Source organism: Bubalus bubalis, chromosome 8, assembly GCF_019923935.1.
Source record: "Bubalus bubalis isolate 160015118507 breed Murrah chromosome 8, NDDB_SH_1, whole genome shotgun sequence".
Taxonomy (NCBI): Eukaryota; Metazoa; Chordata; class Mammalia; order Artiodactyla; family Bovidae; genus Bubalus; species Bubalus bubalis.
Window position 1 is genome coordinate 51,506,434 of NC_059164.1, and position 23,409 is coordinate 51,529,842.

The window sequence follows — 23,409 nt, forward strand, 5'->3', positions numbered from 1 at the left end:
CTCTGTAATACCATGATTTGATCAAAATGAAGTGGAGGGCAAGTTACTTGAAAGGCATGGAAAGCCTACAGAGGAAAGCCTCCTTCTACAGAGGAGGAGGCAATTTGGACTCAGAAGTTTTCAGATTTAAGGAAGAATGATTTAGAAAATACTGATTATGTTGTTGCTTGGTTGAGTTTTGCTGCAATGATCTGAATAACTATAATTGTACCGATCTGGTGCAAAAGCAAGGGGTGTGCACTGGAGTATGCTGAGGAGGGGAAGCAGAGGTAGAAGCAGAAATAGCAGCCCAGCTCTTCATAGAATTAGTAGAGCACACCAGTGTGGATGAGATAGGGTGAGAAGAGTGAATTTGTCCTTTGGTGTCTTTGCTGCCGCTGCTGCTGCTGCTAAGTCGCTTCAGTCATGTCCAACTCTGTGCGACCCCAGAGATGGCAGCCCACCAGGCTCCCCCGTCCCTGGGATTCTCCAGGCAAGAACACTGGAGTGGGTTGCCATTTCCTTCTCCAATGCATGAAAGTGAAAAGTGAAAGGGAAGTCGCTCAGTCGTGTCCGACTCTTAGCGACCCCATGGACTGCAGCCCACCAGACTTCTCCATCCATGGGATTTTCCAGGCAAGAGTACTGGAGTGGGGTGCCACTGCCTTCTCCGTTGGTGTCTTTAGCCTCCACTTTTCCTCGTGTGTGTGTGTGTGTGTGTGTGTGTGTGTGTGTGTTTCTCCAGTGCAGGAGGCCTACAATGCAATTTGTACTTTAGAATGAATTTTGGTGACTATTGTGTCTTTCCTGGCAGAGGCACAGGGACACACAGAGTAAGGCAGAGCATCATTTCCAGTTGCCCTTTGTTGTGTTACTAATGGTCTTAGGGCATAAGTGTGGCATATATATTCTGAGTCAAGAGACTTTTAGAGGCCTTGGAATAGCAATTAATAGAGTACTATGTCTCAGTGAGTTCACATCCTGTATTTGAGGACCTTCAAAGCAGGTGTTATTTCCCCCATTTTACAGATCAAGAGCCTGAGCTTCAGGGAGGCTATAATCAGTGACTGAATCAAACACAGGACTTAAGTCTCTTGGATCCTCCATCATGTGTGAGTGTGTGAAGTCGCTCAGTCATGTCCGACTCTTTTTGACCCCGTGGACTGTAGCCTACCAGGCTTCTCCGTCCATGGGATTCTCCAGGCAAGAATACTGGAGTGGGTTACCATTTCCTTCTCAGGGGATCTTTCCAACCCAGGGATCCTCCACCATACCACTTGCTTTAATCTCACACCAGTACTCATTCTGTTCATGAAACCCTGCTCATTCAAATAGAGTCAGAGTAAGAATTTCTGAATCTATGTGCTCTGGTTGCTCTCCCTTGCCTGCAACCATGTTTTTCATCCAAATGAACAGAAAATGCTGTCCTGACTCAGCAAATAACCATTTCTAACAGAACAGGGCATGCGTATCCAAGTTGGAGGCTATGGCTGGCCTATTTCTGCTATCAAACCTCCACGTTCAGCATTACCTTCACTCTCCAGCAACCAAGTTCTTCTCTGCTCAGGACCCCGAGTCATTTGACCATTGATTACGGGGTCCCCATTGCCTTGACACCTCTCTGTGGCTTTTTCTAGTTAACCTTAACATTAGACTTTTCCCTATTCTGTTCCTGTAGGGCCAGGGGTTCTCAAACATTAATCCACTCATTTGTTTGTCAAAATGCAAATTTCTGGCCACTGAGATTCTGAATCAGTTGTGTCTGAGGGTAGAGTCCAGGTGTGTGTACCTTTTCCCTCATTTTGATACAAGTGGTACAGGGAAGACACTTTGAAAAACAAACAAAAAAAAGTTTGCTGTCTTAGTTCTCTACTGAGAGGATTAAATATCCTAACACTCGGATCCAAGTGTGCATGATAGTAAGTTAGTTACTGTGTTTCTCCCTACTGTTGAAAGGCAATATGGTAACATGGTTGGTAGCTTGGGGGCCACTTTGTATCTCAGCTTTGCTGAGATTATTCAATCTCCCTGTGCCTTACTTCTTACCTGTAAACTGTAGATATAATAGTCTCTACTTCATAGGATTTTTCTGTGTATTAAATAACTTAGGCAAAATATTTGGAACAGTATCAAGGGCAGTGGTCAATACTACATTGGGAGCTTCTGGCCCAGGCACCCAAACCAGGAGAAGTGGGGGAGTGTCAGGGATTTCAGTAACAGTGTTGGGAGGATGGAGGAGCTCTTTTGGAATGATAGACCCTCTTGGCATTCCTGAAATCGTTTTGTGCAGGAGGGTGCTTATTCTGCATTCTGCCATTGAGCAAATAAGAAGAATTAGTTCATCTCTTGCATGTGCATTAGCCTTCTGGAGTTTATTATAAACTTGAAGCATACATGTCCTGGGGGAGAAGACACTCCAGCTGACTGAGTGCATGGATGTGTCTGAAAGTGGCAGCAATACCAGGAAGACACGACTCTTTGCTTTATATTAATTCCTTTTTGCCTTATTCTTCCTTTTTTTTCACCTTTAGCCTGAAGGGAGCCACCAGGTGTCTCCATCTTTTGCTCTTTGTATGAGGGAGTTTATAAATGATCCTTGGGTTTGTATTAAAGTTAAATTTCCCTGTTTTGATAACAAAAATATACATTCATAGTTTACATCCTGTTGTGCCTTGAAGTGTGTTCCCTGTCAAAAAATATACTGAAGTCTGAATCCCCAGTACCTTGGAATGTGACCTTATTTGGAGACAGGATCTTGTAGATGTAATTAGGATGAGGTCACACTGGTGTAGAGTGGGCTCCCCGTCTGAGATGGCAGGCATCCTTCTAAGAAGATGGTGTAATGTGAAGACACAAGAAGGCCTTGTTATTGATTGAAGTTATGCAGCTGCACGCCAAGGAATGCCAAAGATGGCCAGAAAACCAGGAGAAGTTAGGGAGGGACAAGGATGGATTCCCCTGCAGATTTCAAAGGGCACATGGTCTTGCTGACATGTTGATTTTGGACATCTAGCCTCCAGAACCATGAGACAGTAAATTTCTATTGCTTTAAGCCCCTAGTTTGTGATACTTTTTAAGGCATTCCTTTGAAATGAATATACATCCTTCTGAAATTGTTAAAAACTGTCCTCGATGATGAGATGATTTGGGGGTTCCATAGCATTTTTGTACCTCCTTGAGTAAGCTCAGTACTCTTTCTTCTTGGGATCCCAGGCAGGAACCTAAAACCACATTTGGTGCACCTGAGACCAGTTGACCATGAGCCTTTTGCAGGAATCTGGAACCATCTCTCCCATCCACATGGCCTCACATTTTCATTATTACAAAAAGTACCTAGCTTCAGATGGCTTGGTACAAAGCAGGCTGCATATGTTTTGATTCCTTTTTTTAAATTTTCAGGCTTCTGGTATTGATTTATTTGGTGGCACTTGTTGATGTCAAGTATTACCAAATAAATGACATGGAACAGCGAACAGTGTAAAAATAAGCCAAGCAAGGGCTGGTGATAGGAGCACTGAGACTAGAGCGCTGAACTTGAACGGGGAAGGAGTCATACCTTGGGGGAGTTTATGTTTGTTATCCTTAAGAAGTAGCTAGAGCCCTTCAAAGTGGTGGAAGCTTACTTCCCAAATAGAAAGTCTTGTACTGTTTAATGCATGGAAATCTTGTTTTATCCAAGCATACAATGATAAGGATTCATCCAGAGGTCTCACTCGCTCACAAAATTCTGTGTTTACCCTCGGCAGTTTGTTATTCTTTAAGCTTTAGGGTATGCCATAGGATAAATATGAATGATTACCACGCTAAAGAAAAAAAAGCTCTTTCCATTCTATCAAAGACATAAGAAACGGAAATGTCTTCACTGTTTTCAAGCTACCCATTGGTTCACATAGACATTTGTTTGAACCAGAGCTTTTTAAACACTCTTAACTTTTTTTTTCAGTTTCTACAACTCACTTCCTGATGGCAGATGTTGTTTTCTACTATTCACTTAAGTCAAACTAGGGTTACTAAGAGCTTTCATCTTACTTCACTGCTGGAGTATTTTTCCCTCCAGTGCTTCCAGTCTGTTTATTAAACAAATAGAAAATGAATGAAATAAATCTCTGCAGGTTTGAACACTGCTTGGCTAGTGAGGAAAAGGATTTACACTAGGGTCCTTGTAAGGCCTAAGCAAGGATAATCACAGCCCATTATGTGGCTCCCAAGACACAACTTCCAATCTCTCTTACAGGGTTTCTTCATCTGGGCACTGTCGGCATTTTGGGTCAGCTAGTTCTTTGTTGTTAGGGTGAGGGTTCGGGGGCTGTCCCGGGCACTGTGGTGTGACTCTCAACATTCCTGTCTTCTAACCACCAGATGCCAGTAGCACCTCCTAAATTGTTACAACTAAAAATGTCTCCAGACACTGCCAAATGTTCCTGTGAGGGGAGCAAACAATTATCCCTGGTTGTAATCTGCTGCTCTAGAAAATCAGAATACGATTTGATGAGGCTGTAACCTAAACTTTAGAAACATTTATGGCCTAGAATGCTTGCATATTTATTTCGGGCACTTTTGGTTTACAGTTCTGTGGCCTTGTGAGTTTATTCTGTAGTTATGAAGTACCTACTTTTTGAGGATGGAATAAATGAAATGAAGAAACAGAACCAGGATAGGATCTATGATTTGGGTACAAGTGTCTTTGAAAAGGGGACAGTGCAAATGAAATAGGGATGGCTTCTGGTTGCTCAAGCTTACTCAACAATCATTATCAAGAAGGAGTGATGTCTTTCTGGGGTACACTTCCTTACTTTTAAGGTAATAGAAGAATCACTTTTTTTGCCCCTCCCCAAATCACTAACCTCCTGAATTTAGACCAGACCATTTTCTTAATCCAACATACTCTACACTTATTTAATGGTTTGATTGTGTGTGTGAGGTTATTTATGCTGCTAGGCTATAAGCTCCCTGGAATGTGGTAGATACTAAATTAATGTTTGTTGAATAAATGGATACATTAATGAACGCTTCCATTTGCCAAGTTATATTTCTCTCTTTCTCCTATTTATAAGAGCACAAACTTGATAAAATCTCCTTTGGGAAATAAAGTTTGGAATGTGTTATCTGGCCAGGGGCTAGTGATTGCGTTTGTTGACTGCACTCTGTTGTCCTAACGCAGTCATAGTAATTTTGGAAAAAGAATGATCAAAGACAGGGAAGACGTCTATTCAGGTTTTGTTCATCATGAAATTTAGGTTGAAACCTACAGAGTTAGATTTAGATTTAAACCTATAGCTTTAGCTTAGGGAGCTGATGAGTTCCCAGAGAATGTTCAGGGCATCTGGAATTCGAACAAATTCATGTTTTCCTTCATATTCATACAGCCAGGGTGCTAAGTGATGGGATTAAAATCACATAAGGTCTTAAATGCTGAACTTTATATGGGTCAGAGAGAAACAGACTCTATAGCTGGGTAATGGGAAAATCTGATGCAAAGTCATAGTGCTTCTGCCCTGTAGTTCTTAGTCATCTGATCCTATTGCTCACAGATGGGCTGTTAAAAAGAACTGCAGAAATGTGGCCATATGAACTAGGTGAATTTGACAACTGTCAGCACTCAGAAAGTCTGAGCGTTTTCTATTTAGCTAGACCTTATTAACACCATTGCTTTAACTAAAGTTGCAAGTGATGATGCACTCTTCTGTTATGTGAACCAAGAGGAATTGGCTGGTTAAAAAAAATAAAAAGTACGGAAAGTTTGTAACCAACTTTGGAACTGATCTATCTTGGAACACAAACAGCCAATTTGGAGGCATGGGCAATAAAAAGAAAGACCACAGAGTTCTGAACCCAAATGAGAAGGGGAAATGAACTCCAGTTCTTGATCTTCTTCAGGACCAAATGTTTGTGTGTGGTATATTTGTATTCAGCACACCATCTGTTGATAGCTCAGTATTTCAAAAATGACTAATTAAGTCCCACAGCCTTGATATTAAAAGTGAAAATGACAACTGGTAAAATCTAGGAAGAAGGTAATAAAAATAGTATTGATGAGGGGTCCTCCACCCTTCTCTCTGCATGGACTTTTATGTGCTTTTACAGTGTTCCACACTTTTATAAATACTGGTTAACTGGAATCACAGAATTTTAGAAATAAAAAGTGACTTAGAAATCTTCCAGTTCAACTTCTTGATTGCTATAGATGATGAAACTGCTGTCCAAAGGATCCAAGTGACTTTTCCAAGGCCCAAGGTAATACTTGAGGTCAGTGTCCAAGAGAGGGCTGCAGTTCAGGTTTCCTCTGAGACTCAGTTTCCCCATCTGTTCTGAGGAATGATTGGCATCAGTAAAGTACTTCTCAATGACTTGGGGTCTCTTCTGTGTGCCAGGTCTGGAGAAATGTAGGACACTGCCATCCCTAGGTCCAGTGAAGCTTCCTGTGGCCTCTACACCATTAAGAGAGAAACCAGTGCATGTTGCCAGCTCCATTCCTAGTATATGCCTGAGTCATGAACCCAAGTTAAAAAAGGGATGACAAGGCTGATGTTCTGATACTCTTAACCAGCTGACCTTCTTCTTGGGAAGAATAGAAAGAATGAGCAAAGGAAAGGGAAAAACATAAGGACTGAATTACGTAAGTAACATGAGATTTATCCTACGTACAAAGTCTATCTTATATAGCTGCTAGAGCAGAGAGAGTTCCAGAAAGCATTTTTTTAATAGGAATTTGAGTGACAAACATCATATTCCAATAAAAATTCTAAGGACTCTGCCGGATGAGGACCTAGAGAAGTAATAATTTTCCCACTGTAGCGCTTACAGTTTTGTCATGATGCATGGTTTTATTATACAGAAATTCTGAGTTGAAACCAGACTCAATTCCAGCTGTACATTAGCATCACCTGGGGAGCTTTCCAAAAAATAAAATTAATAATACATAGGCCTAGGCCCCATCCTAGACCAATTCAATCAGAATTTCTAGGGATGGGGCATGCACAACAGTATTTTAAAATAGTCCCCAGATGATTTGCAACTAGTATAAAGAACCACTGGTCTAAAGTCACAAAACAGCCACCCTCTGCAGAAGCCACACTGTCTCATGAGTTTAAATCACAATAGGGGTTTATACAAGCTGCAAAATTGTGTGAATATGCAATGTGTAGGAGGGAGTGGATGGGCAGGCTTGCCATAAAGATAATGTTTCATACTGACCTTTTGGAACACACAATGCATGCATTTTTCAGTGTTCTACTTTCAGATGTTTACCACTTGCATTCTCAACCACTGTTAACACAATGCCACATCAACTCCTCTTTGCCCCCAAACAAACCAGGTATCCTGCAGGAATAGAGGAAAGTGTTCATACATATGCCTATGCTTAGTTATGAGACTCTGTGTCAGTATTCTTACACACCAAAACGTAATTGTAGAGATAGAAGGTTTTGAGAAGCTACATAGACAAATTAGGAATTTAACACACAACTGTTACAAAACAACCTCTTGTGACACATTCCTGGGATTAACCACTCATTACTTGGAATTTCTTCTCCCACGTAATCTTTTTTTTTTAACTAACTCTTTCCTCCTTTTTCCTTGTCCTGAGTGGTGATTGCATCTGAGCAATAATTCCCTTGTAAGTCTCATAAGATCCTAGCAATAACTAAAAGCAGCTGACATTTTATGTCCCTTTCAACTCTTCTAACAAATTGCCAGACAAGACAGTCCCTCCCCAGCCCTACCTGGGTGTTTCTCTTCATCCCTGTCTCTTTCCTTTTGCTCTTCTGTAGGATCTTTCCAGCATCTCCACCTCCTTCTTAAGCTCAAAACAGAACCCATATTTAGTAAGTCTAATTCGTAGCAAATAAAGTAGAGAATCTTGTCTATGACTTTTTTTTTTGGATTGCATTCTCCTTTTGAGTCTATTTATTATATTTCCTTTAAAATGTCATTAAATTATTGAGATGTTTTTCAGGAATAATTGATAAGACTTAGTTTGGGTCCCCTATTGCCCAAGGGGTATGGGACTTGATGGATTCATTCAAGGGTATGTTTACAATAGTGATTTTCACCCAGGAGACCTTGGTCCCTTAGCGGCTAGGGAATTATTACAAAGGGTTTCTATATCCATTGTGTTCACCAAGCATCTTGATTTTCCACATCACAAGCTTCTACAGAAATACCAGGAGAAACCCTCTCCTGGTATTTTCTTATTCTTCATATTTTTGCCTATTTGTTTCCCAGTTAATAGCTATATGTTGTATTCCCAATCTTTTAACATTATCTCACTTTGTACTGGTTTTGAATCTTATTTGTACAGAATATTTGTAACTTGCCAAAAATCTCTTTGATATTATTTTTATCATAGATGTTAACAAGGTTGTTATAATTAGTATCATTTGTAAGTTGAGAGTCCTCTTAACTTGCTCATGCCACTCATTGATAAAATGGTAAATGTGCTAAAACCGTGTTACTGGTTGTGTATTAGATACAAGTCACATCTAAAATCCACATTACACATCAGCATCCTTTTTTAATGGCAGCTTTCTAGTTCTTCCTATGCTTAACTGAATAATGATTTATATTATTTAATTTATATTATATTATTAATGATTATATTAAATTATTATTAATTTATATTAAATTATCCCGATTTCCTATACTTTCTTGATAAGGAAACTATTTGGAATCAAATTGACATGTCTTAGGGCTTCCCTGATGGCTTGGATGGCAAAGAATCTGCCTACAATGTGGGCAACCAGGTTTGTTTCCTGGGTTGGGATGATCCCCTGGAGAAGGGAATGGCTACCCACTCCAGTGTTCTTGCCTGGAGAATTCCATGGACAGAGGAGCCTGGTGGGCTACAATCTATGGGGTCGCAAAGAGTTGGACACAACTGAGCGACTACCACTGACGTGTCTTACTCTTATCCTTATTATAGTAAATCCACCTCTTATCACAGGAGATGAGAGAAAGAAGTGTGTCTGGAAAAGGAGCTAACATTCACTTGGCCCAGATAGCAATAATGAAACAAATGATGTCTGACTCCCAGAAATATTGAAGTGTTTTGCTTATTTTGTTTTGTTTTGTTCTGTTTTGCTCCTGAGAAGAGATCTGAAATCTCTGAGAGACCACCTATGAGGTACAAAGAAACTTCTATGCTGTTGAAATGGTAGATTAACAGTCACCACCTCCCAGCTAGTAAAATCTCAGAGCTCTGTATAATTAATATATAGAAGTAATAAAATGAAAGAGCAGGAAGATGAGGCTTTGGATTTTCAAAGCTGTTGTCTTCTTTAGGCTTTGTTTTTTTTCCTCAGGTTTTGGATTTTTCTTCAGGGCTCTCTCCTGACCTAGTCATTCCTCTGATGTTGACCCCTGCAATTGTCCAGAAGTATATGGAGAGTCTGACAGGAAGCCCTCCTACCCCTCTCTTGGCAGGGGAGTTCTCACGTGGCCTAAGACCCAACTCTCAGCCTTCATACTTCTGGCCGTAGGAGACAGTGCCAAGCTGCAGCAGTGGTATCTCTTGGCATTCTGGGAATCTGCTTGCCCTGCCTGCCATCTACTTAGGAGATTTGCCTTATCCTGCAGGCCCTGGGAGATTGTCCAGGTGTCTTAGCTGCTTATAGGAAGGCTCAGGAGAGGCATATTTGTGTCCTCTTCAAACTGAGGATTAAAAAGAATTTTTAATAATAAATATATATACATGTTAGAATGAGTTTTCTCTTTACCTGAGATAGAGTGAATGTTTTTAGATTTATTTCTTAATTATTTGGAAATGTTTTTCCTTGTAAGGCTTTAAATGTGGCCACCACAGAGAAAAGGAACAAAGGAAGACAGTGACATAACCCTACTGTCTTTTTACTCACTTAAAACAGTCAGTTAAAAAAGAAATTTCAGATTCTTTTCAGCAGATTCAGTTCGGCATCCGTTTTCTGATAGCAGACTCAGTGGGGACCCTGGGTAAGCACCGGGCAGCCACAGTCCTGAGACCACAGGGAGCCACTATTCTGTTCTGAAGGACTCACACATGATGTAGGAAGAGAAGCGGGGAGAGAGCCATGAGGATAGGGAAGCAGAATGCTTAGAGGGCTATGATACATGCTAAAATAGACACAAAACCACAGTGTGCTGGGAGCCAAGGGAAGAGACGATCAGTTCTGATGAGGGCCGTCAGCGAGGGCTGACAGAGGACCAGACATCTGAGGTGAGGCTTAGCAGGTGGCTGTGGTTCTGTTAGGCAGGTTCTGGTGTACCAGGATGCATGGCAGGCTCCATGCATGCTGCAGAGTAAGTGCTTCCTAAACATTTGCTGAATGGGCTTTCTGGGGAGCACTTTATCTGAGAATGACTCTCATTCCTACCTTTATAGCTAGAATAAGAGAAAGGTTTACCCAAAATGTTTTGGTGAACTGGCGGTTGTTAACTGTTTTAGACAATTTCTCCCTACATATTAGCAATAAGCCTGACACTAAGAACAAGTGAGAAATAGGGATCTGTTGACCATCCAAAATAACTGGCAATGAAATCCAGTGAATGCAGTTCCATTTCCTGAACACATCTTGGTATACCCATTTCCAGCTATATATTATTGCTAATAATATAGAAAAGGCAAACAGTAAGCTATGATTGACAGAACATTTTAATTGTTTTTCTGAGAGATTAATGGTGCCTTGTAAAATGCACTATTAAGTCTGTTCCTTACTTCTGGTATTTGTTTTTGAGAACAATTACGTAATTATAGGGAGGAAGTCTCAGAGAAACTTCTTTTAGGATTAAATAGGCATTTCTCCCACCAGCATAAAACTAGGGGTTTTCTCAACTGTTTCCTATTTTTACAATGTATTCCTGTAATGGCATGAATATCTGAGCAGACAAACTGAGAACCTTAAATGAAGCTGTTAAATGCAAAGTGCATGTCAGGACCTGCTTCATTTACTCACACCTACCCCTCCCTGCACATCCAGGCAGGATCAGCTACAGCCCAGGAGCTATGGCCAACCTGGGCAGTCAGGGTGCTTTAAAGGTTCAGGTAATTCAACTCAAGCTAGCGTTGCAGCTTGTCTCATCCCAAACGTGTATTCCATTTCTAATCACTGGGACACATCCCTATTTTGTACCCCTCATCTGTCTTTGGGATTTGACCTTTGCTGCCTTGTTGGGAGCTTGCTCACCCACCGTGAGGTTTTATCTTGGTCTTTACATTAGTCCTTTCTCCTCTTCCCCCAACTCACCTACCAGGATCTAAAGTTCGGCCTTAGAACTGTAGACCTGTCACTTCACAAATAGACCATGTCTGGAATCCCCCCTGCCAAATGCTGCTCAGCCGCTATGAGAACACGGTCATGTCTTTCCTCGCTATGGAGACACCATTGTCTGCTTAGATCGCGATCTATTACAGAGAGGCACTGGAGCATGTGATTGAGGACCTTGGTCCTGAGGTCTGGGTTCAAATTCTTAGTGTACCATTTCCTACCTGTGAAATCCTGAGCAAATGGTTAGACCTGAATTTGCTTATCTACCAGGTGAATATAACTGAAAATAATACTACCTCCTCAAAGGGCCATTGGAAGAGTAAGTAAAATAATCTTTGCCAGCAAGCTAGCTTATACAAAGTACTGGAGAAAGCTCTCCATGCCTATTTCACTACCACCTGTACATCTGGCACCCCTCAGTGCAACTGGGCAAACCCTTTCTATTAACAGAGCCCTTTCTATTAACAGAGGTCTTATCTCATCAGGTCACTTCCTGGCCTAAAAACACCTGTGTGGGTTGCTGTAGACTGCAAAGAGACAAATGCTCTGGCTGGGCACAGAAGGCCTTGCTGATCTGGCTCCAGCTTGGATCCCTTGCTCTGGCTACCCTGACCTGCCACTGGTGCCCAAAACATGCTAGGTGCCCTCAGGCCTCCATACCTTTGCTCCTGCTGCTCCCTCTGGTGGCATCCATTTCCTGCCATGTGTGCCTGGTGTTCAGTTTTAGAGACTGTTGCGAACTCTCTGCTTTGTGCCCAGCTATAGGCCATCCCCAGGTGACGGTGACCACACTATTTGTTTGCACGTGTACTTTGCTGAAAACCTCTAAACCCCTTGGGGGCAGGGGCTGAGAATTAATAGTCAGTGCCTAGACCTGATCATATCATTAGATAAGCCAGCACTCTGCAAAGCAATGGATGTGGCGGGTCCTGGAGTTGGCATATGTAAAACCTAGTCCAGCAGAGAGTGAGTGGCAGGGCAGGGAGAAGGGGCCTTGTTGTCCTTTCTTTATCTTTATTTCTTTCCCTCCCAATTTCCTAGTTTCTCACTACTTGGGTTCAGAAGTCAGCATCTTTTTTAGTTCTTCACTATAAATGAGAAATTGTGTTTGATGCCTACATCAGTGAGATGACCTAGTGCAGTATCTGGATGTAGTTTATCTTTTTACATAGAATATATCAATGTCTATTTGTATTGTAATGCCCTTGCTGGGCTCAAGAAAGGTTTATATACTGAATGCACTTTTAAAAATTTCACTTTTAAATTGCTATAATATATTAAGCACATATATACACTATCAGCACTTAAGTCTTATAAAAATTAAAAATGACTTGCTCTTCATTACCTAAATAGCTAACAATGACTAAGGGGAAGCTCGGTTGTTTAGGAACATGTACTTCCCCTGCTATGAAATAACGACTGACAAGAGACGTCTTCTCAAGGCTCAATAAAGAAAACAAAATGTATTTTATATCTAAAACATCAACATAGGAGAGGCAGGAAATATGTATTATGTGCAGGTGTAAATCTGTTCTACCAATTAAATTCCCTTGGTAGTTGCACAGTACATGGATCATGCAGATTTCCTTTAGGACAAAATTAAAAGCACTTCCCTCACGCTAAACAATGGCTCATATGAAAGCACGCCATTTTATGTTTCCTGGACTGAATAAAAAAAATCAAAACTATTTTAAACATTTTAATCTTTGATTGATGCTGCTGCTGCTACTCTTTGATTGAGTACCTGACAAAATATGTATTGGAAGGATGTTGGTTTCATTAACCCTGTGTTGCAGGGAAAGAAACTTAAGGTCTGAGGGTAGAGTACATCGGTACTTAAGAGCATGTCCTCCAAGTTAGAGTGCAGCTTGATGGCCCAGTGAAGGATAAGAGAAAGTGACACTGGAGACTGGAGAGGAACAAAAAGCATGACATTCCTAGAACGTGGAAATTTTGCCCATTTGCTAAAAAAAATAATGTAAGCAAGGACTTCTGGTGAATTCCAGGTACAGGAATCAGTTATAGGTCATTGCCAATTCATTCAAGAGGATATACTTTTTCTTCCAAAGTGGGACACTTCTGAGCATGAAAAGGGCACTGTTAATAGTTACTCAGGGGCGTGGGACAACCTAGAACATATGGCTACCCCAACCCTAGGTCATCTTGAGGCTCTAAGCTTGCAGCTGGTTGTAAGCCCAAGTGGCCTCAAGGGATGAAGGACCATTGAGCAGGGCTGATTTGGGAACTGTCTGTGGTGTTTCAAAACTCCCTGGTTTAAACTGGCCTAACCTTCATGTGGGGCTTCCAGGTGGCACTAGAGGTAAAGAACCCACCTGCCAGTGCAGGAGACATGAGACCAGGGGCTGAGAAACAATCCCCCGGAGGAAGGCATGGCAACCCACTCCAGTATTCTTGCCTGGAGAATCCAATGGACAGAGGAGCCTCGCAGGGGTCGCAAAGAGTCAGGCACAACTGAGCTACTTAGCACGCATGCACGCAACCTTCAGGTATTCTGGCAGGGAGAACATCTAGACTACACAGTGTGACTGTTCTCTTAGGATAGTAACATCCAGGTGTATATCTTTAAGCTGACCTTGGGTACAATCATTTCTAAACTTGACTTCACAATCTAGGGATCCAAGAGCCCCTAGTTTAGGCGCCTCATTCCTATATACGCTTAATTTAGTAGCTCTGTAGTGGGTCCAGGTATCTGTATTTTTAAAAACTCCTATGATGACTCTGATGCCCAGTGAATATGAAAGCCCTCTTGGGTTTGCAAAGAGGCAATGAGGTTTTTAAAAGGTTGGAAATTTTAAATTTTCAATAGAAAGATTAAAGGTTCAGCACTAATATGGGAAGAGAGAATATTAGAGAACTGAAATATTTTCTATAATAAGTTTGTTACTATTTTTATAGGACCAAAACAAGGGCAAATTGTTTTAAAAAATATATGCTCCTTATTTCCACTAGTCTTATTTACTGGCTCAGGAATAATTTGAAGCATTATTGATGAGGCATTTTAAAAAGACAGTCCTGAAGGTTTTAAGATCTTAACAGACAGTTCAGTTCAGTTCAGTTGCTCAATCGTGTCCGACTCTTTGCGACTCCATGAATCGCAGCACACCAGGCCTCCCTGTCCATCACGAACTCCTGGAGTTCACCCAAACTCATGTCCATCGAGTCAGTGATGCCATCCAGCCATCTCATCCTATGTCGTCCCCTTCTCCTCCTGCCCCCAATCCCTCCCAGCATCAAAGTCTTTTCCAATGAGTCAACTCTTCGCATGAGGTGGCCAAAGTATTGGAGTTTCAGCTTTAGCATCAGTCCTTCCAATGAACACCCAGGGCTGATCTCCTTTAGAATGGACTGGTTGGATCTCCTTGCCGTCCAAGGGACTCTCAAGAGTCTTCTCCAATACCACAGTTCAAAAGCATCAATTCTTTGGCACTCAGCTTTCTTCACAGTCCAACTCTCACATCCATACATGACCACAGGAAAAACCATAGCCTTGACTAGACGCACCTTTGTTGGCAAAGTAATGTCTCTGCTTTTGAATATGCTATCTGGGTTGGTCATAACTTTCCTTCCAAGGAGTAAGCGTCTTTTAATTTCATGGCTGCAGTCACCATCTGCAGTGATTTTGGAGCCCCCCAAAATAAAGTCTGACACTGTTTCCACTGTTTCCCCATCTATTTCCCATGAACTGATGGGACCAGATGCCATGATCTTAGTTTTCTGAATGTTGAGCTTTAAGCCAACTTTTTCACTCTCCTCTTTCACTTTCATCAAGAGGCTTTTTAGTTCCTCTTCACTTTCTGCCATAAGGGTGGTGTCATCTGCATATCTAACAGACAGTAGAATTTGATAAAGGAATTTCAGCAAAAGTTTTCAAAGGAAACTGTGTGAAGAGAGGCAAAGGAAATAGTCAAAAGCTCTGTGGGCTGTGCTCCTGTCTACTTTTGTTCCAACAGTCATGTGCAGTGGAAAATGGTAGGTATATAATAGTCATTTATTGAAAGAGAAATGGGTTTGAGGGAGGAATGCTGTTATATGAGAATGACTCTCATTCTTTTCTTTATGGTTAGAGAAACTGAAGCATAGATACATAAAATAGCTTTGCTGAAGTATTTTTAGAGCTGGGGTTTACTAGCTTTCAAACAAGTTTGCTCTTTGTTTCTAAGTTCCACTCTTGGGGACTGGGGAGGCTGAGAAACCCGTTGTCCTGATATAACTTTCCCTCTTCCTTGGTGTTCAGTCCCACACTAATGGGATTAGACACTTTCCAGTTAATAGAGACCCCAAAAGCATTTGGTCCTTAGGTTAAAACCAAAACTGACCTGATTATTGCGTGCATGCCTTTTCTTGATTTTTAAAGAAACAGAATTTTTGTGTCTAATATATTTAAGAATCATTACTTTCAAGTTTAAAAAAATAAAGTTATCAAAGTCTCAAAAATGTATTTTCCTGACACAGTACTCTTTCTACTGTCAAGGTGTCACTGAGCACCTATGGTTAAGCATGTTTCTAGAGGCTGATGGTTAAGCTTTTGGTAAAGGCTTTTTTAAAAAAATTAAAACTTCTTTTAATAGAAGTATAGTATGCAAATCTTTTTCTCTAGGGCCCCATATATATATGGGGTCCAAAAAGTGGAAGAAGAGAGTGTATTTCTTGGTCAAAATCATCTTCGTTATGAAAAGAGCAGCCCTACCCTTTTCCCACTGCAAATTTGGCCAGGAGAATCATGAAAGAGCCCACGACCCCATAGTTCAGGGCACACAGCCCTCTTCATCTTGGGACCAGCTCACTCTAAACATTTCATCATAGAGAATGATAACTTATGCTTAAAAGTAGGGCAAACTAAAAAGCAGTTTCATGTAGAATATGAAAGTGCTATTTTATGAACCTGAGTGGGCAGGATGCATAAGCAGGTGGTTTTATAAATTACTGAACTTTCCAGATGCTGCTTACTCTTGCAGCTGTTCTTACTTCAAGCCACTTTAAAATGTAGCCAACACTGCTATTAATTGGAAGAAACTCCCACATCATGAATTTTTTAATAACTCAAGAATATTTGGTGTATTTTGTCTTAAATTTTAATAAATAATATGAAAGTTTATTCAGTTTGAACCAAAGTTGAGCTAATGCTTCAATAATTTTTGACTGAAATTATGAGGTAGAGAAAGAAAAAAAATAACACTTTCTTTTTAATAAGCATTTAAAATGTATATCATTGTTGACTAACCTTGAAAATATTTCAGATGGTTAAGAATGAATAATGTCTCCCATTTTAATATCATTATTTGCTCAGTGATGTGAGAATAATTTCCCACCAAACACGACCACAGTGTTCTTTTACAAACTGGGGATTCTGAACATCATGCATGATCTTACATGTGGCAGAATATTAATAACCATCTTGTGCGCCTATCTCCTGAACAAACAAATAAACAAAACCAATACCAGTTATAACAGAAGAGACTATTAACATGGTGCTGAGTTCTTTGGGTCAATCTGATCTTTTAAATCTTGTGCTCTGATTATAAGTATAGTAAGCAAACATAAAATTTAAAATTGGTTATGTTGATATTAATCACTAATGGCTCTAGAATGCTTTATAGTTGAAAGGGATCATGGTGGCTTTAGGCTGTTATTTTGAAACCAAAACTGATCTGATTACCATTTGTATGTTTTTTCCTTGATTGCTAAAGAAAACTTTGTATCTGTGTATATTTAATAATATTACATTAAAATTTTAGAAAAGAAAGTTATAAATGCGTTATTTTTATTTTCAAAAATATCTCCTCTAAGATGTCTTGATTTGTCTCAGAGCTAGGCTCAGAATTCTCATTTAAGGACAATAATCACATAATCTTATCTATTCATCCCTTATGATATGTGAAAATATCTGTTTTTGTACAGTAACCATGTGAACATGTGTATAAAAATTTAACCTTTCTTAACCCTTAAATTTCTCTTAATGTTAAAAAAAAAAAAAAGGAATTGGAGGTTAACTTGATGACCATTACATTCTCTTCTATTTCTAAAATTCTGTCCTTTTGTGCTTATGTGGTTTTATTCCAATGCCACCACATCCTGTTCTTCTCATTTCATGTCTGGACCCTGATGCAGTTACATCATAACTGCTCCTCATCCAGACTGGCTACCTTTTTATTACATCTTGTACCTTCACCAGTCATCTTCCAACAAGCCCCACCTTCATCATGTCATCCTAAGCTTGAAGTTTTCTTGGCTTCCCACTGCTGACATAATATAGTTCAAACTTATCAGGAATGCTGGACTTAGGGCTCTATCATCTGGCCACACTCAGTGTTTTCCTCTTTATGACCTGTGACTATGCCACATGAACTCTAATGTCAGTCAAAATGGGCTACTAAACCTCCTAGACTTATGTCCTGTGTGGGACATTCCCATCTCCATGCCTTTTCATTAAGAATGTTCTCCTGTAATTTTCTCACCTATTTGAACTCCATCTGTCCATTATGACCCAACTCAGATTGTATCTCCTTCATGCCATTCTCCATTAAACTTTCTATAATATATCCTTCTTCTCTCACCTTATTGCCCTACCCAAGTAGGGTCTCCCTAACAATATCAGTTCCATTCACTTTTTAAGAAACTTTTTAAAAAAACTTTAAAATAAAATAAAATAAACTTTACTGAGGAATAATGGACAAATATAATATTTAAAGGGTACATGATGACTTGATATACATCCATATTGCAGAATTATTACTAAGATCAAGATAATTGATATGATTCAGTTTTGAATAAACTTTTCATTATGCAATGCTCAATACTACTTTCTTTTAATTTATTATAGTATCTGAGTGCATGCTAAGTTGTGTCCGATTCTTAGCGACCCCGTGGACTATAGCCTGCCAGGCTCCTCTGTCCAGGGGATTCTCCCGGGCAAGCAGATTGGAGTGGGTTGCCATGCCCTCCTCCAGGGGATCTTCCCGACCCAGGAATTGAACCCAAGTCTCTATGTCTCCTGCATTGGCAGGCAGGTTCTTTACCACTGAACCATCTGGGAAGCTCTTATTATAGTATATATTTGGTTTGTTTCAAAAATGATGATGAGAAGCATTACAATAGAGGGCACATAAAACAACATGCCAGTTGAAAAAGTGAAAATTCAAAACCATATGTGAGAGAATAAGTAACATGGATTAATGAAACTTAAAATCTAGTTATATGTTTCCTGGCAGTCAAAGTAAAAAAAAAAAAGGACTAATTAGTTAATATTTGGCAGTGACTTACTGTTGTGATAGTGTATGTGTGTGTGTGTGTATTTTTAATCTATATGCATCTCATCGTCATCAATTCTAATCTTTGTGATTGCTAGGGCTTATTTTAGGAATCACCCTTGTAGAACATAGCTCAGTGTCTATTCTAGCATATGTTAGGAATTTAATAAATTGATCAATGGCTATTGTGATACCAGAGTAATAAATCTGAAGCCATTTTCTTTATTAGAAAATCAAAATAGTACACAGTAAACATAAGAATGAAGAAGGCAGAACTCTCAGATGGAGAATGGAGGGTCTGGAGGTATGACCATTTTAATTAGAGGAAGTTTTTAAAATAATCTATCACTGACTTTTTTTTGGATAAATACCTATACAGACATCTTACAACAAACCTTTAGTGAAAGAAGAAACCAGTTTTATTGGAACTAAATTGTAGTCTAACTTATGTTATTATCACCAGTGGAATAGGTAATAATACTCCACCTTCTTGAATATAAATTCATGGCACCTCTAGCTTTTGAGTTTTCTTCTCCACCCTAAATAGCTGTTTTATGAGATAAAGGATACTGTGGAGACACAAGGGTCTGCTCCTTACACTTACATCTATGTTTCATTTATTCTCCACCTACAAGTTTCTAACTTCGGTATGGGGACATTTTTAGAGAAGTAATTGAAATTACTGTCCAATAGTAATTTCCATGAAGGTGGAAATATTCTATATCTGTGCTATCCAATATGGTAGCTACTAACCTTAAGTGTTGAGAACCCAAGATGTAGCTAGTGTGACTGAAGAACTGTATTTTAAATTGCATTTAATGTCAATTACTTGTAACTTAAATCGAAATAGCCACAAGTGGCTAGTGACTACAGTATTGGACAGAACTGACAGCTTTTACAGAGCTGCTTGCTTTTAGAATAGACTTTTTCTTACCTGACTGGGTAGCTCTAACAGTACATTCATTTGACCACCATTTCTTTATGAAATTTTAAGTTACCAGGCATTAAGAGTGAAGCTTTGAGTGCCTTTATTATTTTAAGAAATATATATTGTCAAAAGTAAAATTTGCAGAGATTTATTATTTAATGTCATGGTAACACAGAGAGGATGGTCACTGTTTCTATCCTTACATTTATGATTGGACTCAAAGAAAAAAAATATAAGATAGGCATCTCCACTGGGCACAGGCCCCCTTTCCCAGCCCTACTGGCAGATGGTACTCTTTGGGTCTTTCTTTGCAGGGCATTCTCGAAAGGCCTCTTTAAGCAAGACCTCTAAGTAAGTGGTCCTACGAAATTCTTCTCAAAGTCGATTTTTCTGTCTGATTGTCTTGTCTTGCTCATAGTTCTATAAGAAAGTGGGTAGGATTTGCTTTCTCTAGGCCATCAGAAGCTTGCTCTATCTCCTCCTTTTAATTTCTTTAATATGAAGATCCCCACACTTGCTCTTTGAAATGCTGTTTTGTAAACTGCTATTTCCACTAAGCCTGTTATGCCTTTTTTCCATCTGTGTTGAAGTCTCTTTTCCCAGTGGGGCCTTTCTTTCTCAACTTAGTCATGCTATGTGTAGAGACCCACATCCACACTACTGGCCTCTCTGACTCATCCTGGGAGGTTCTCTTGCTCCAGGAATCCCTCTCCACTGCAGGGGAACAACAGGGAGGCTGAGATGAAGCTAGGCCTTTCTGAAATCTGCCCCTTTTCCTGACACTTTTCCTTCTTGTTCAAAGCTACATGAGAAGGGAAACAGGCAAAAATGCCTTTTGCTCCTTTAAGGTAATGTTTTTAATAAATAGTTTTTAGCAATTCTAATTTCCAGTTTATAAGCTACTTTTGTTGTTGCTGCTGCTTTTAAGTATTCCATAATCTGGCTAGTAGAAAAGTCTGCTAAAGCTCCAATTTTCCTTTTTCCTCCACCAGCAAGCCAAGAGACTCAATTCTGACTGTTCCATTTTCCTTCCAGTTACAGATTAAATTATTTCCCTTTTTGAAATATATTATTCATAAATGTGAACAGTCTCTGAACTATGGCTCCTCCCATCCTGGATAGGATGCTGAGTAGGTGGAAACTGCTCATCCACCCCATTGGCTGCCCCAGGGGTCTTCACACTTTAATCTGGTCAAGGGCCAGGAATTCCCTTGACCTTCCCTTTTCTTAAAAGAAAACCCTCTGCCAAGGATGGCTCAGGACTATGATTTCCCAATCAAGATGGGTTCAAGCAACAAATTCCTCTGATAAGATTTACTAAAAGGGTCAAAGTTGAATAACACAATGGTAATTAAAAACTGACCACCCAGTCAGATCTAAGTTTAGCCAATACCCATTCAATTAATCTGTTTTTAATCTCACCAAGCACATCCTGGAAATATGAAAAGGAACTCCAACCTGAATGTCCCATAAGCTCAAGAAGCAACTCTCCACAACTAACTAGAGGTCTATAGGAGAAATCAAAAGGCACATATTATTTTTGGTTGTGTAAATATGCTTAGCTGTGTACAACAAACACCGTGTTTTTTCCAATACCCTTCTTATAAATATTAAATATTCGATTCTATTCTGCATATATATATGCACACACATATTTCATCTTTAGTCAGGAGCATTTCCATCCATATTTTTAAGAAAATTATTTCAGGTTATCTTAATTTTAACTGGGGGAACCTGCCCCCTTAGTACTCCGGTTGCTACCTTTGGCATAATACCTTACAAAACCTTCTCACTGCTTATTAATTCTATATGCAGTGGAGCACCACGCTTCACTTAGACCTTCAACCTAAAGTCGGAGAGAGGATGACCTGCAGAGCAAACACCTCCCGCTCTCAAAGGGTGCGGGGCTGTCTGTTACTGAGACCTGGAAGTTCATATGCCAGGAGAAGGGTGCAGTTATATGAACTCCCACAAAACTCAGGTTAGCCAAATTCCAGCTGAACTAACTGGCAGGAGCGGGTAGGGGAGATGTGACATTTCTGACGACCGCGGTTCCCGCACATCAAGCCCCAGAAAATGGTGAGTGTGTGGCAAAGACAGGGAAAGAAACACAGGCTACTAGCCAGACAGAGCTGTCCTGGCCCTGTCAGCGTCTCCTCGGGGCACATCCCTTCCTTGCTGGCCGCCTCACCTTACCTTGACCACGTCGTCGTTGAGATGCTTGGGGTCGCGGTTGACCAGATCTATCTCCTTGGTGTGCGCGTCGTACACTTGCTTCTCGTTCATCTCCTCTGCCATGGCCTTGTTGTTGGGCTTGTAGATGTTGCCCTGTTCCCGAATGGGAACAGTGTAGAGATGTCCCTGCAGAGGGCGGACGGCCCGGAGGGAGACGGTGGCACCGGCGGTGGGAAGGAAATTTCAAAAAAGAAAAACCCGCAATCAGAAAAGTTAGCCTTGGCAGCGAGGCAAACCTCAAGGCTCAAAATCGAACTAACCGATTTCGAAGCGGTGGCTCGGCGCACAGTAAACTCCTTGGCGCCGCAAGCTTTTTAAGAGGATCGGGGAGAGGACACCACACCCCTCGGTACCAGGCTGGGAGCTCCTGCCTCCCTCGCCCGCCACCGCCAGGGGTCAGGGCAAACCCCGCAGCGCGGTCCGCCCGGCCCCAGCCCAACTCACTCCCAACAGGCTGAATCCCGCAGAGACCCCCACAGGAGAGGGGATCCGACTTCCGTCTTTTATCCAGCCCCTCTCTCCGCCAGGCCACCCTCTCCCCAGCTCTTCACCTGCTCCAGTCCCTGGTCCCTATTTCCCTTCTCTCCATAATTCCTTCTAACTTAATCCTTAAGATCCACGATGAACCACCCCCCACCCTGGACCCACGCAGTGTTCCCATTTTCGTTCCTTTCTGGCCAAGTATCCTTTGCACCTGCCCGCGTCCTCCACCCTCCCTCTGCCGTTTCTGTCCCTGCACAGCTCCCCGTACACCCCCCTCCCCCGGTGCAGACTAGCCAGCATCCCCTATCTTTGGATCGAGCCAAGTGTCAGACCCCCTATACTGTCTGGAACGATATTCCACCTGCACAACTCCTCAGACCCACCCTTAGGTCACTCCCAGACCCCTGGCCGGTTGCTGAACGGCGGCGGCTGCGTTTGGGAAAACTAGGTTTCCACACCCAGGCGGAGCCCGAGCGCCGGGAGGTGGTAGGAAGGTGGGGGGTGGGGGGAGTGGTAGTTAGGAGGAGGGTGCTTTATCCAAGCACCCCTGCCAGGCGCCGAGATGCAGGAAGAGTTCTAGAGGTGGCCCAAGAGCTTTGGAAAGTGCAAACATGACGCGCGCCGCCTCCCCGGCCAGCTGGTTGAGGCGCCTGGTGGGGAGTCGTGGGGACTGTCCCCAAGACTGCAAGTGAATGAGTTCCCACCCTGCACTCGAGCTCTCCACTCTCCAGCAGACAGGGGCCGGACCTTGGGGGTCTCTCAATAAGGCAGTACCCCTAAGCCATTCAGAAACGCGCCCTCAGTCCGACCAAACCAACTTCAGGACCCAAACGACCCCCTCTTTCCGCGACCTAGGCCCCTAGGCTCCCTTGGCCCCCTTCCTAATAGGAAAACATGAAACAAACATTCCTGCCTCCTCTTCACCTCCCCGCCCAAGCCCATTCCTCAGCAATGCGAGAGCCAGAGGAGTGCTCCAACGTCGAGAGAGGGCTGGGGCAAGCAAAGCAGTCAGAATATTTAGAGTGGAGATAGCAGACGGCAGCACTCCTTGTGCGCCGCGTTCCGGAGCGCACCCACCCAGGCGTACCTCTGAGTCTACGTATTTGCCCCCCGACATTCTGGCTCGTGGCTGGTTGAAGGCTCTGAGTAGATTTCCCTGGGCTGTGATTTAAGGGAACTGAGGAAGGAAGATCTTGTATTGTATGGGAGAAAAAAAAAAAAAAAAAAGGCGCTGAGGGTGAGGCGGCCGGGTGGGGGGGCGGTGGCTGGGAGGGAGCCT

At 41.6% G+C, this 23,409-nt stretch overlaps 1 protein-coding gene across 4 annotated transcripts in view; it reads right to left on the bottom strand.

Annotated features, from left to right (window-relative positions):
- Positions 1 to 23,371, bottom strand: part of CAV1 (caveolin 1) — a 36,819-nt gene extending 13,448 nt beyond the window's left edge. Inside the window, exons 1-2 of one of the 4 annotated variants that reach the window (XM_006069684.4) lie at positions 23,218 to 23,371; positions 21,609 to 21,773 (exon numbers count right to left, since the gene is read on the bottom strand). In XM_006069684.4, coding sequence (XP_006069746.1) covers positions 21,609 to 21,773; positions 23,218 to 23,247 — 195 coding nt within the window. In that variant the 5' untranslated portion in view covers positions 23,248 to 23,371. Of the gene's footprint in view, positions 1 to 21,608; positions 21,774 to 21,907; positions 22,057 to 22,491; positions 22,670 to 23,217 lie in introns of those variants that run through there. The other 3 variants (XM_006069687.4, XM_006069685.4, XM_006069686.4) reach the window with 3 other exon arrangements.
- Between the last annotated feature and the right edge of the window lie 38 nt (positions 23,372 to 23,409).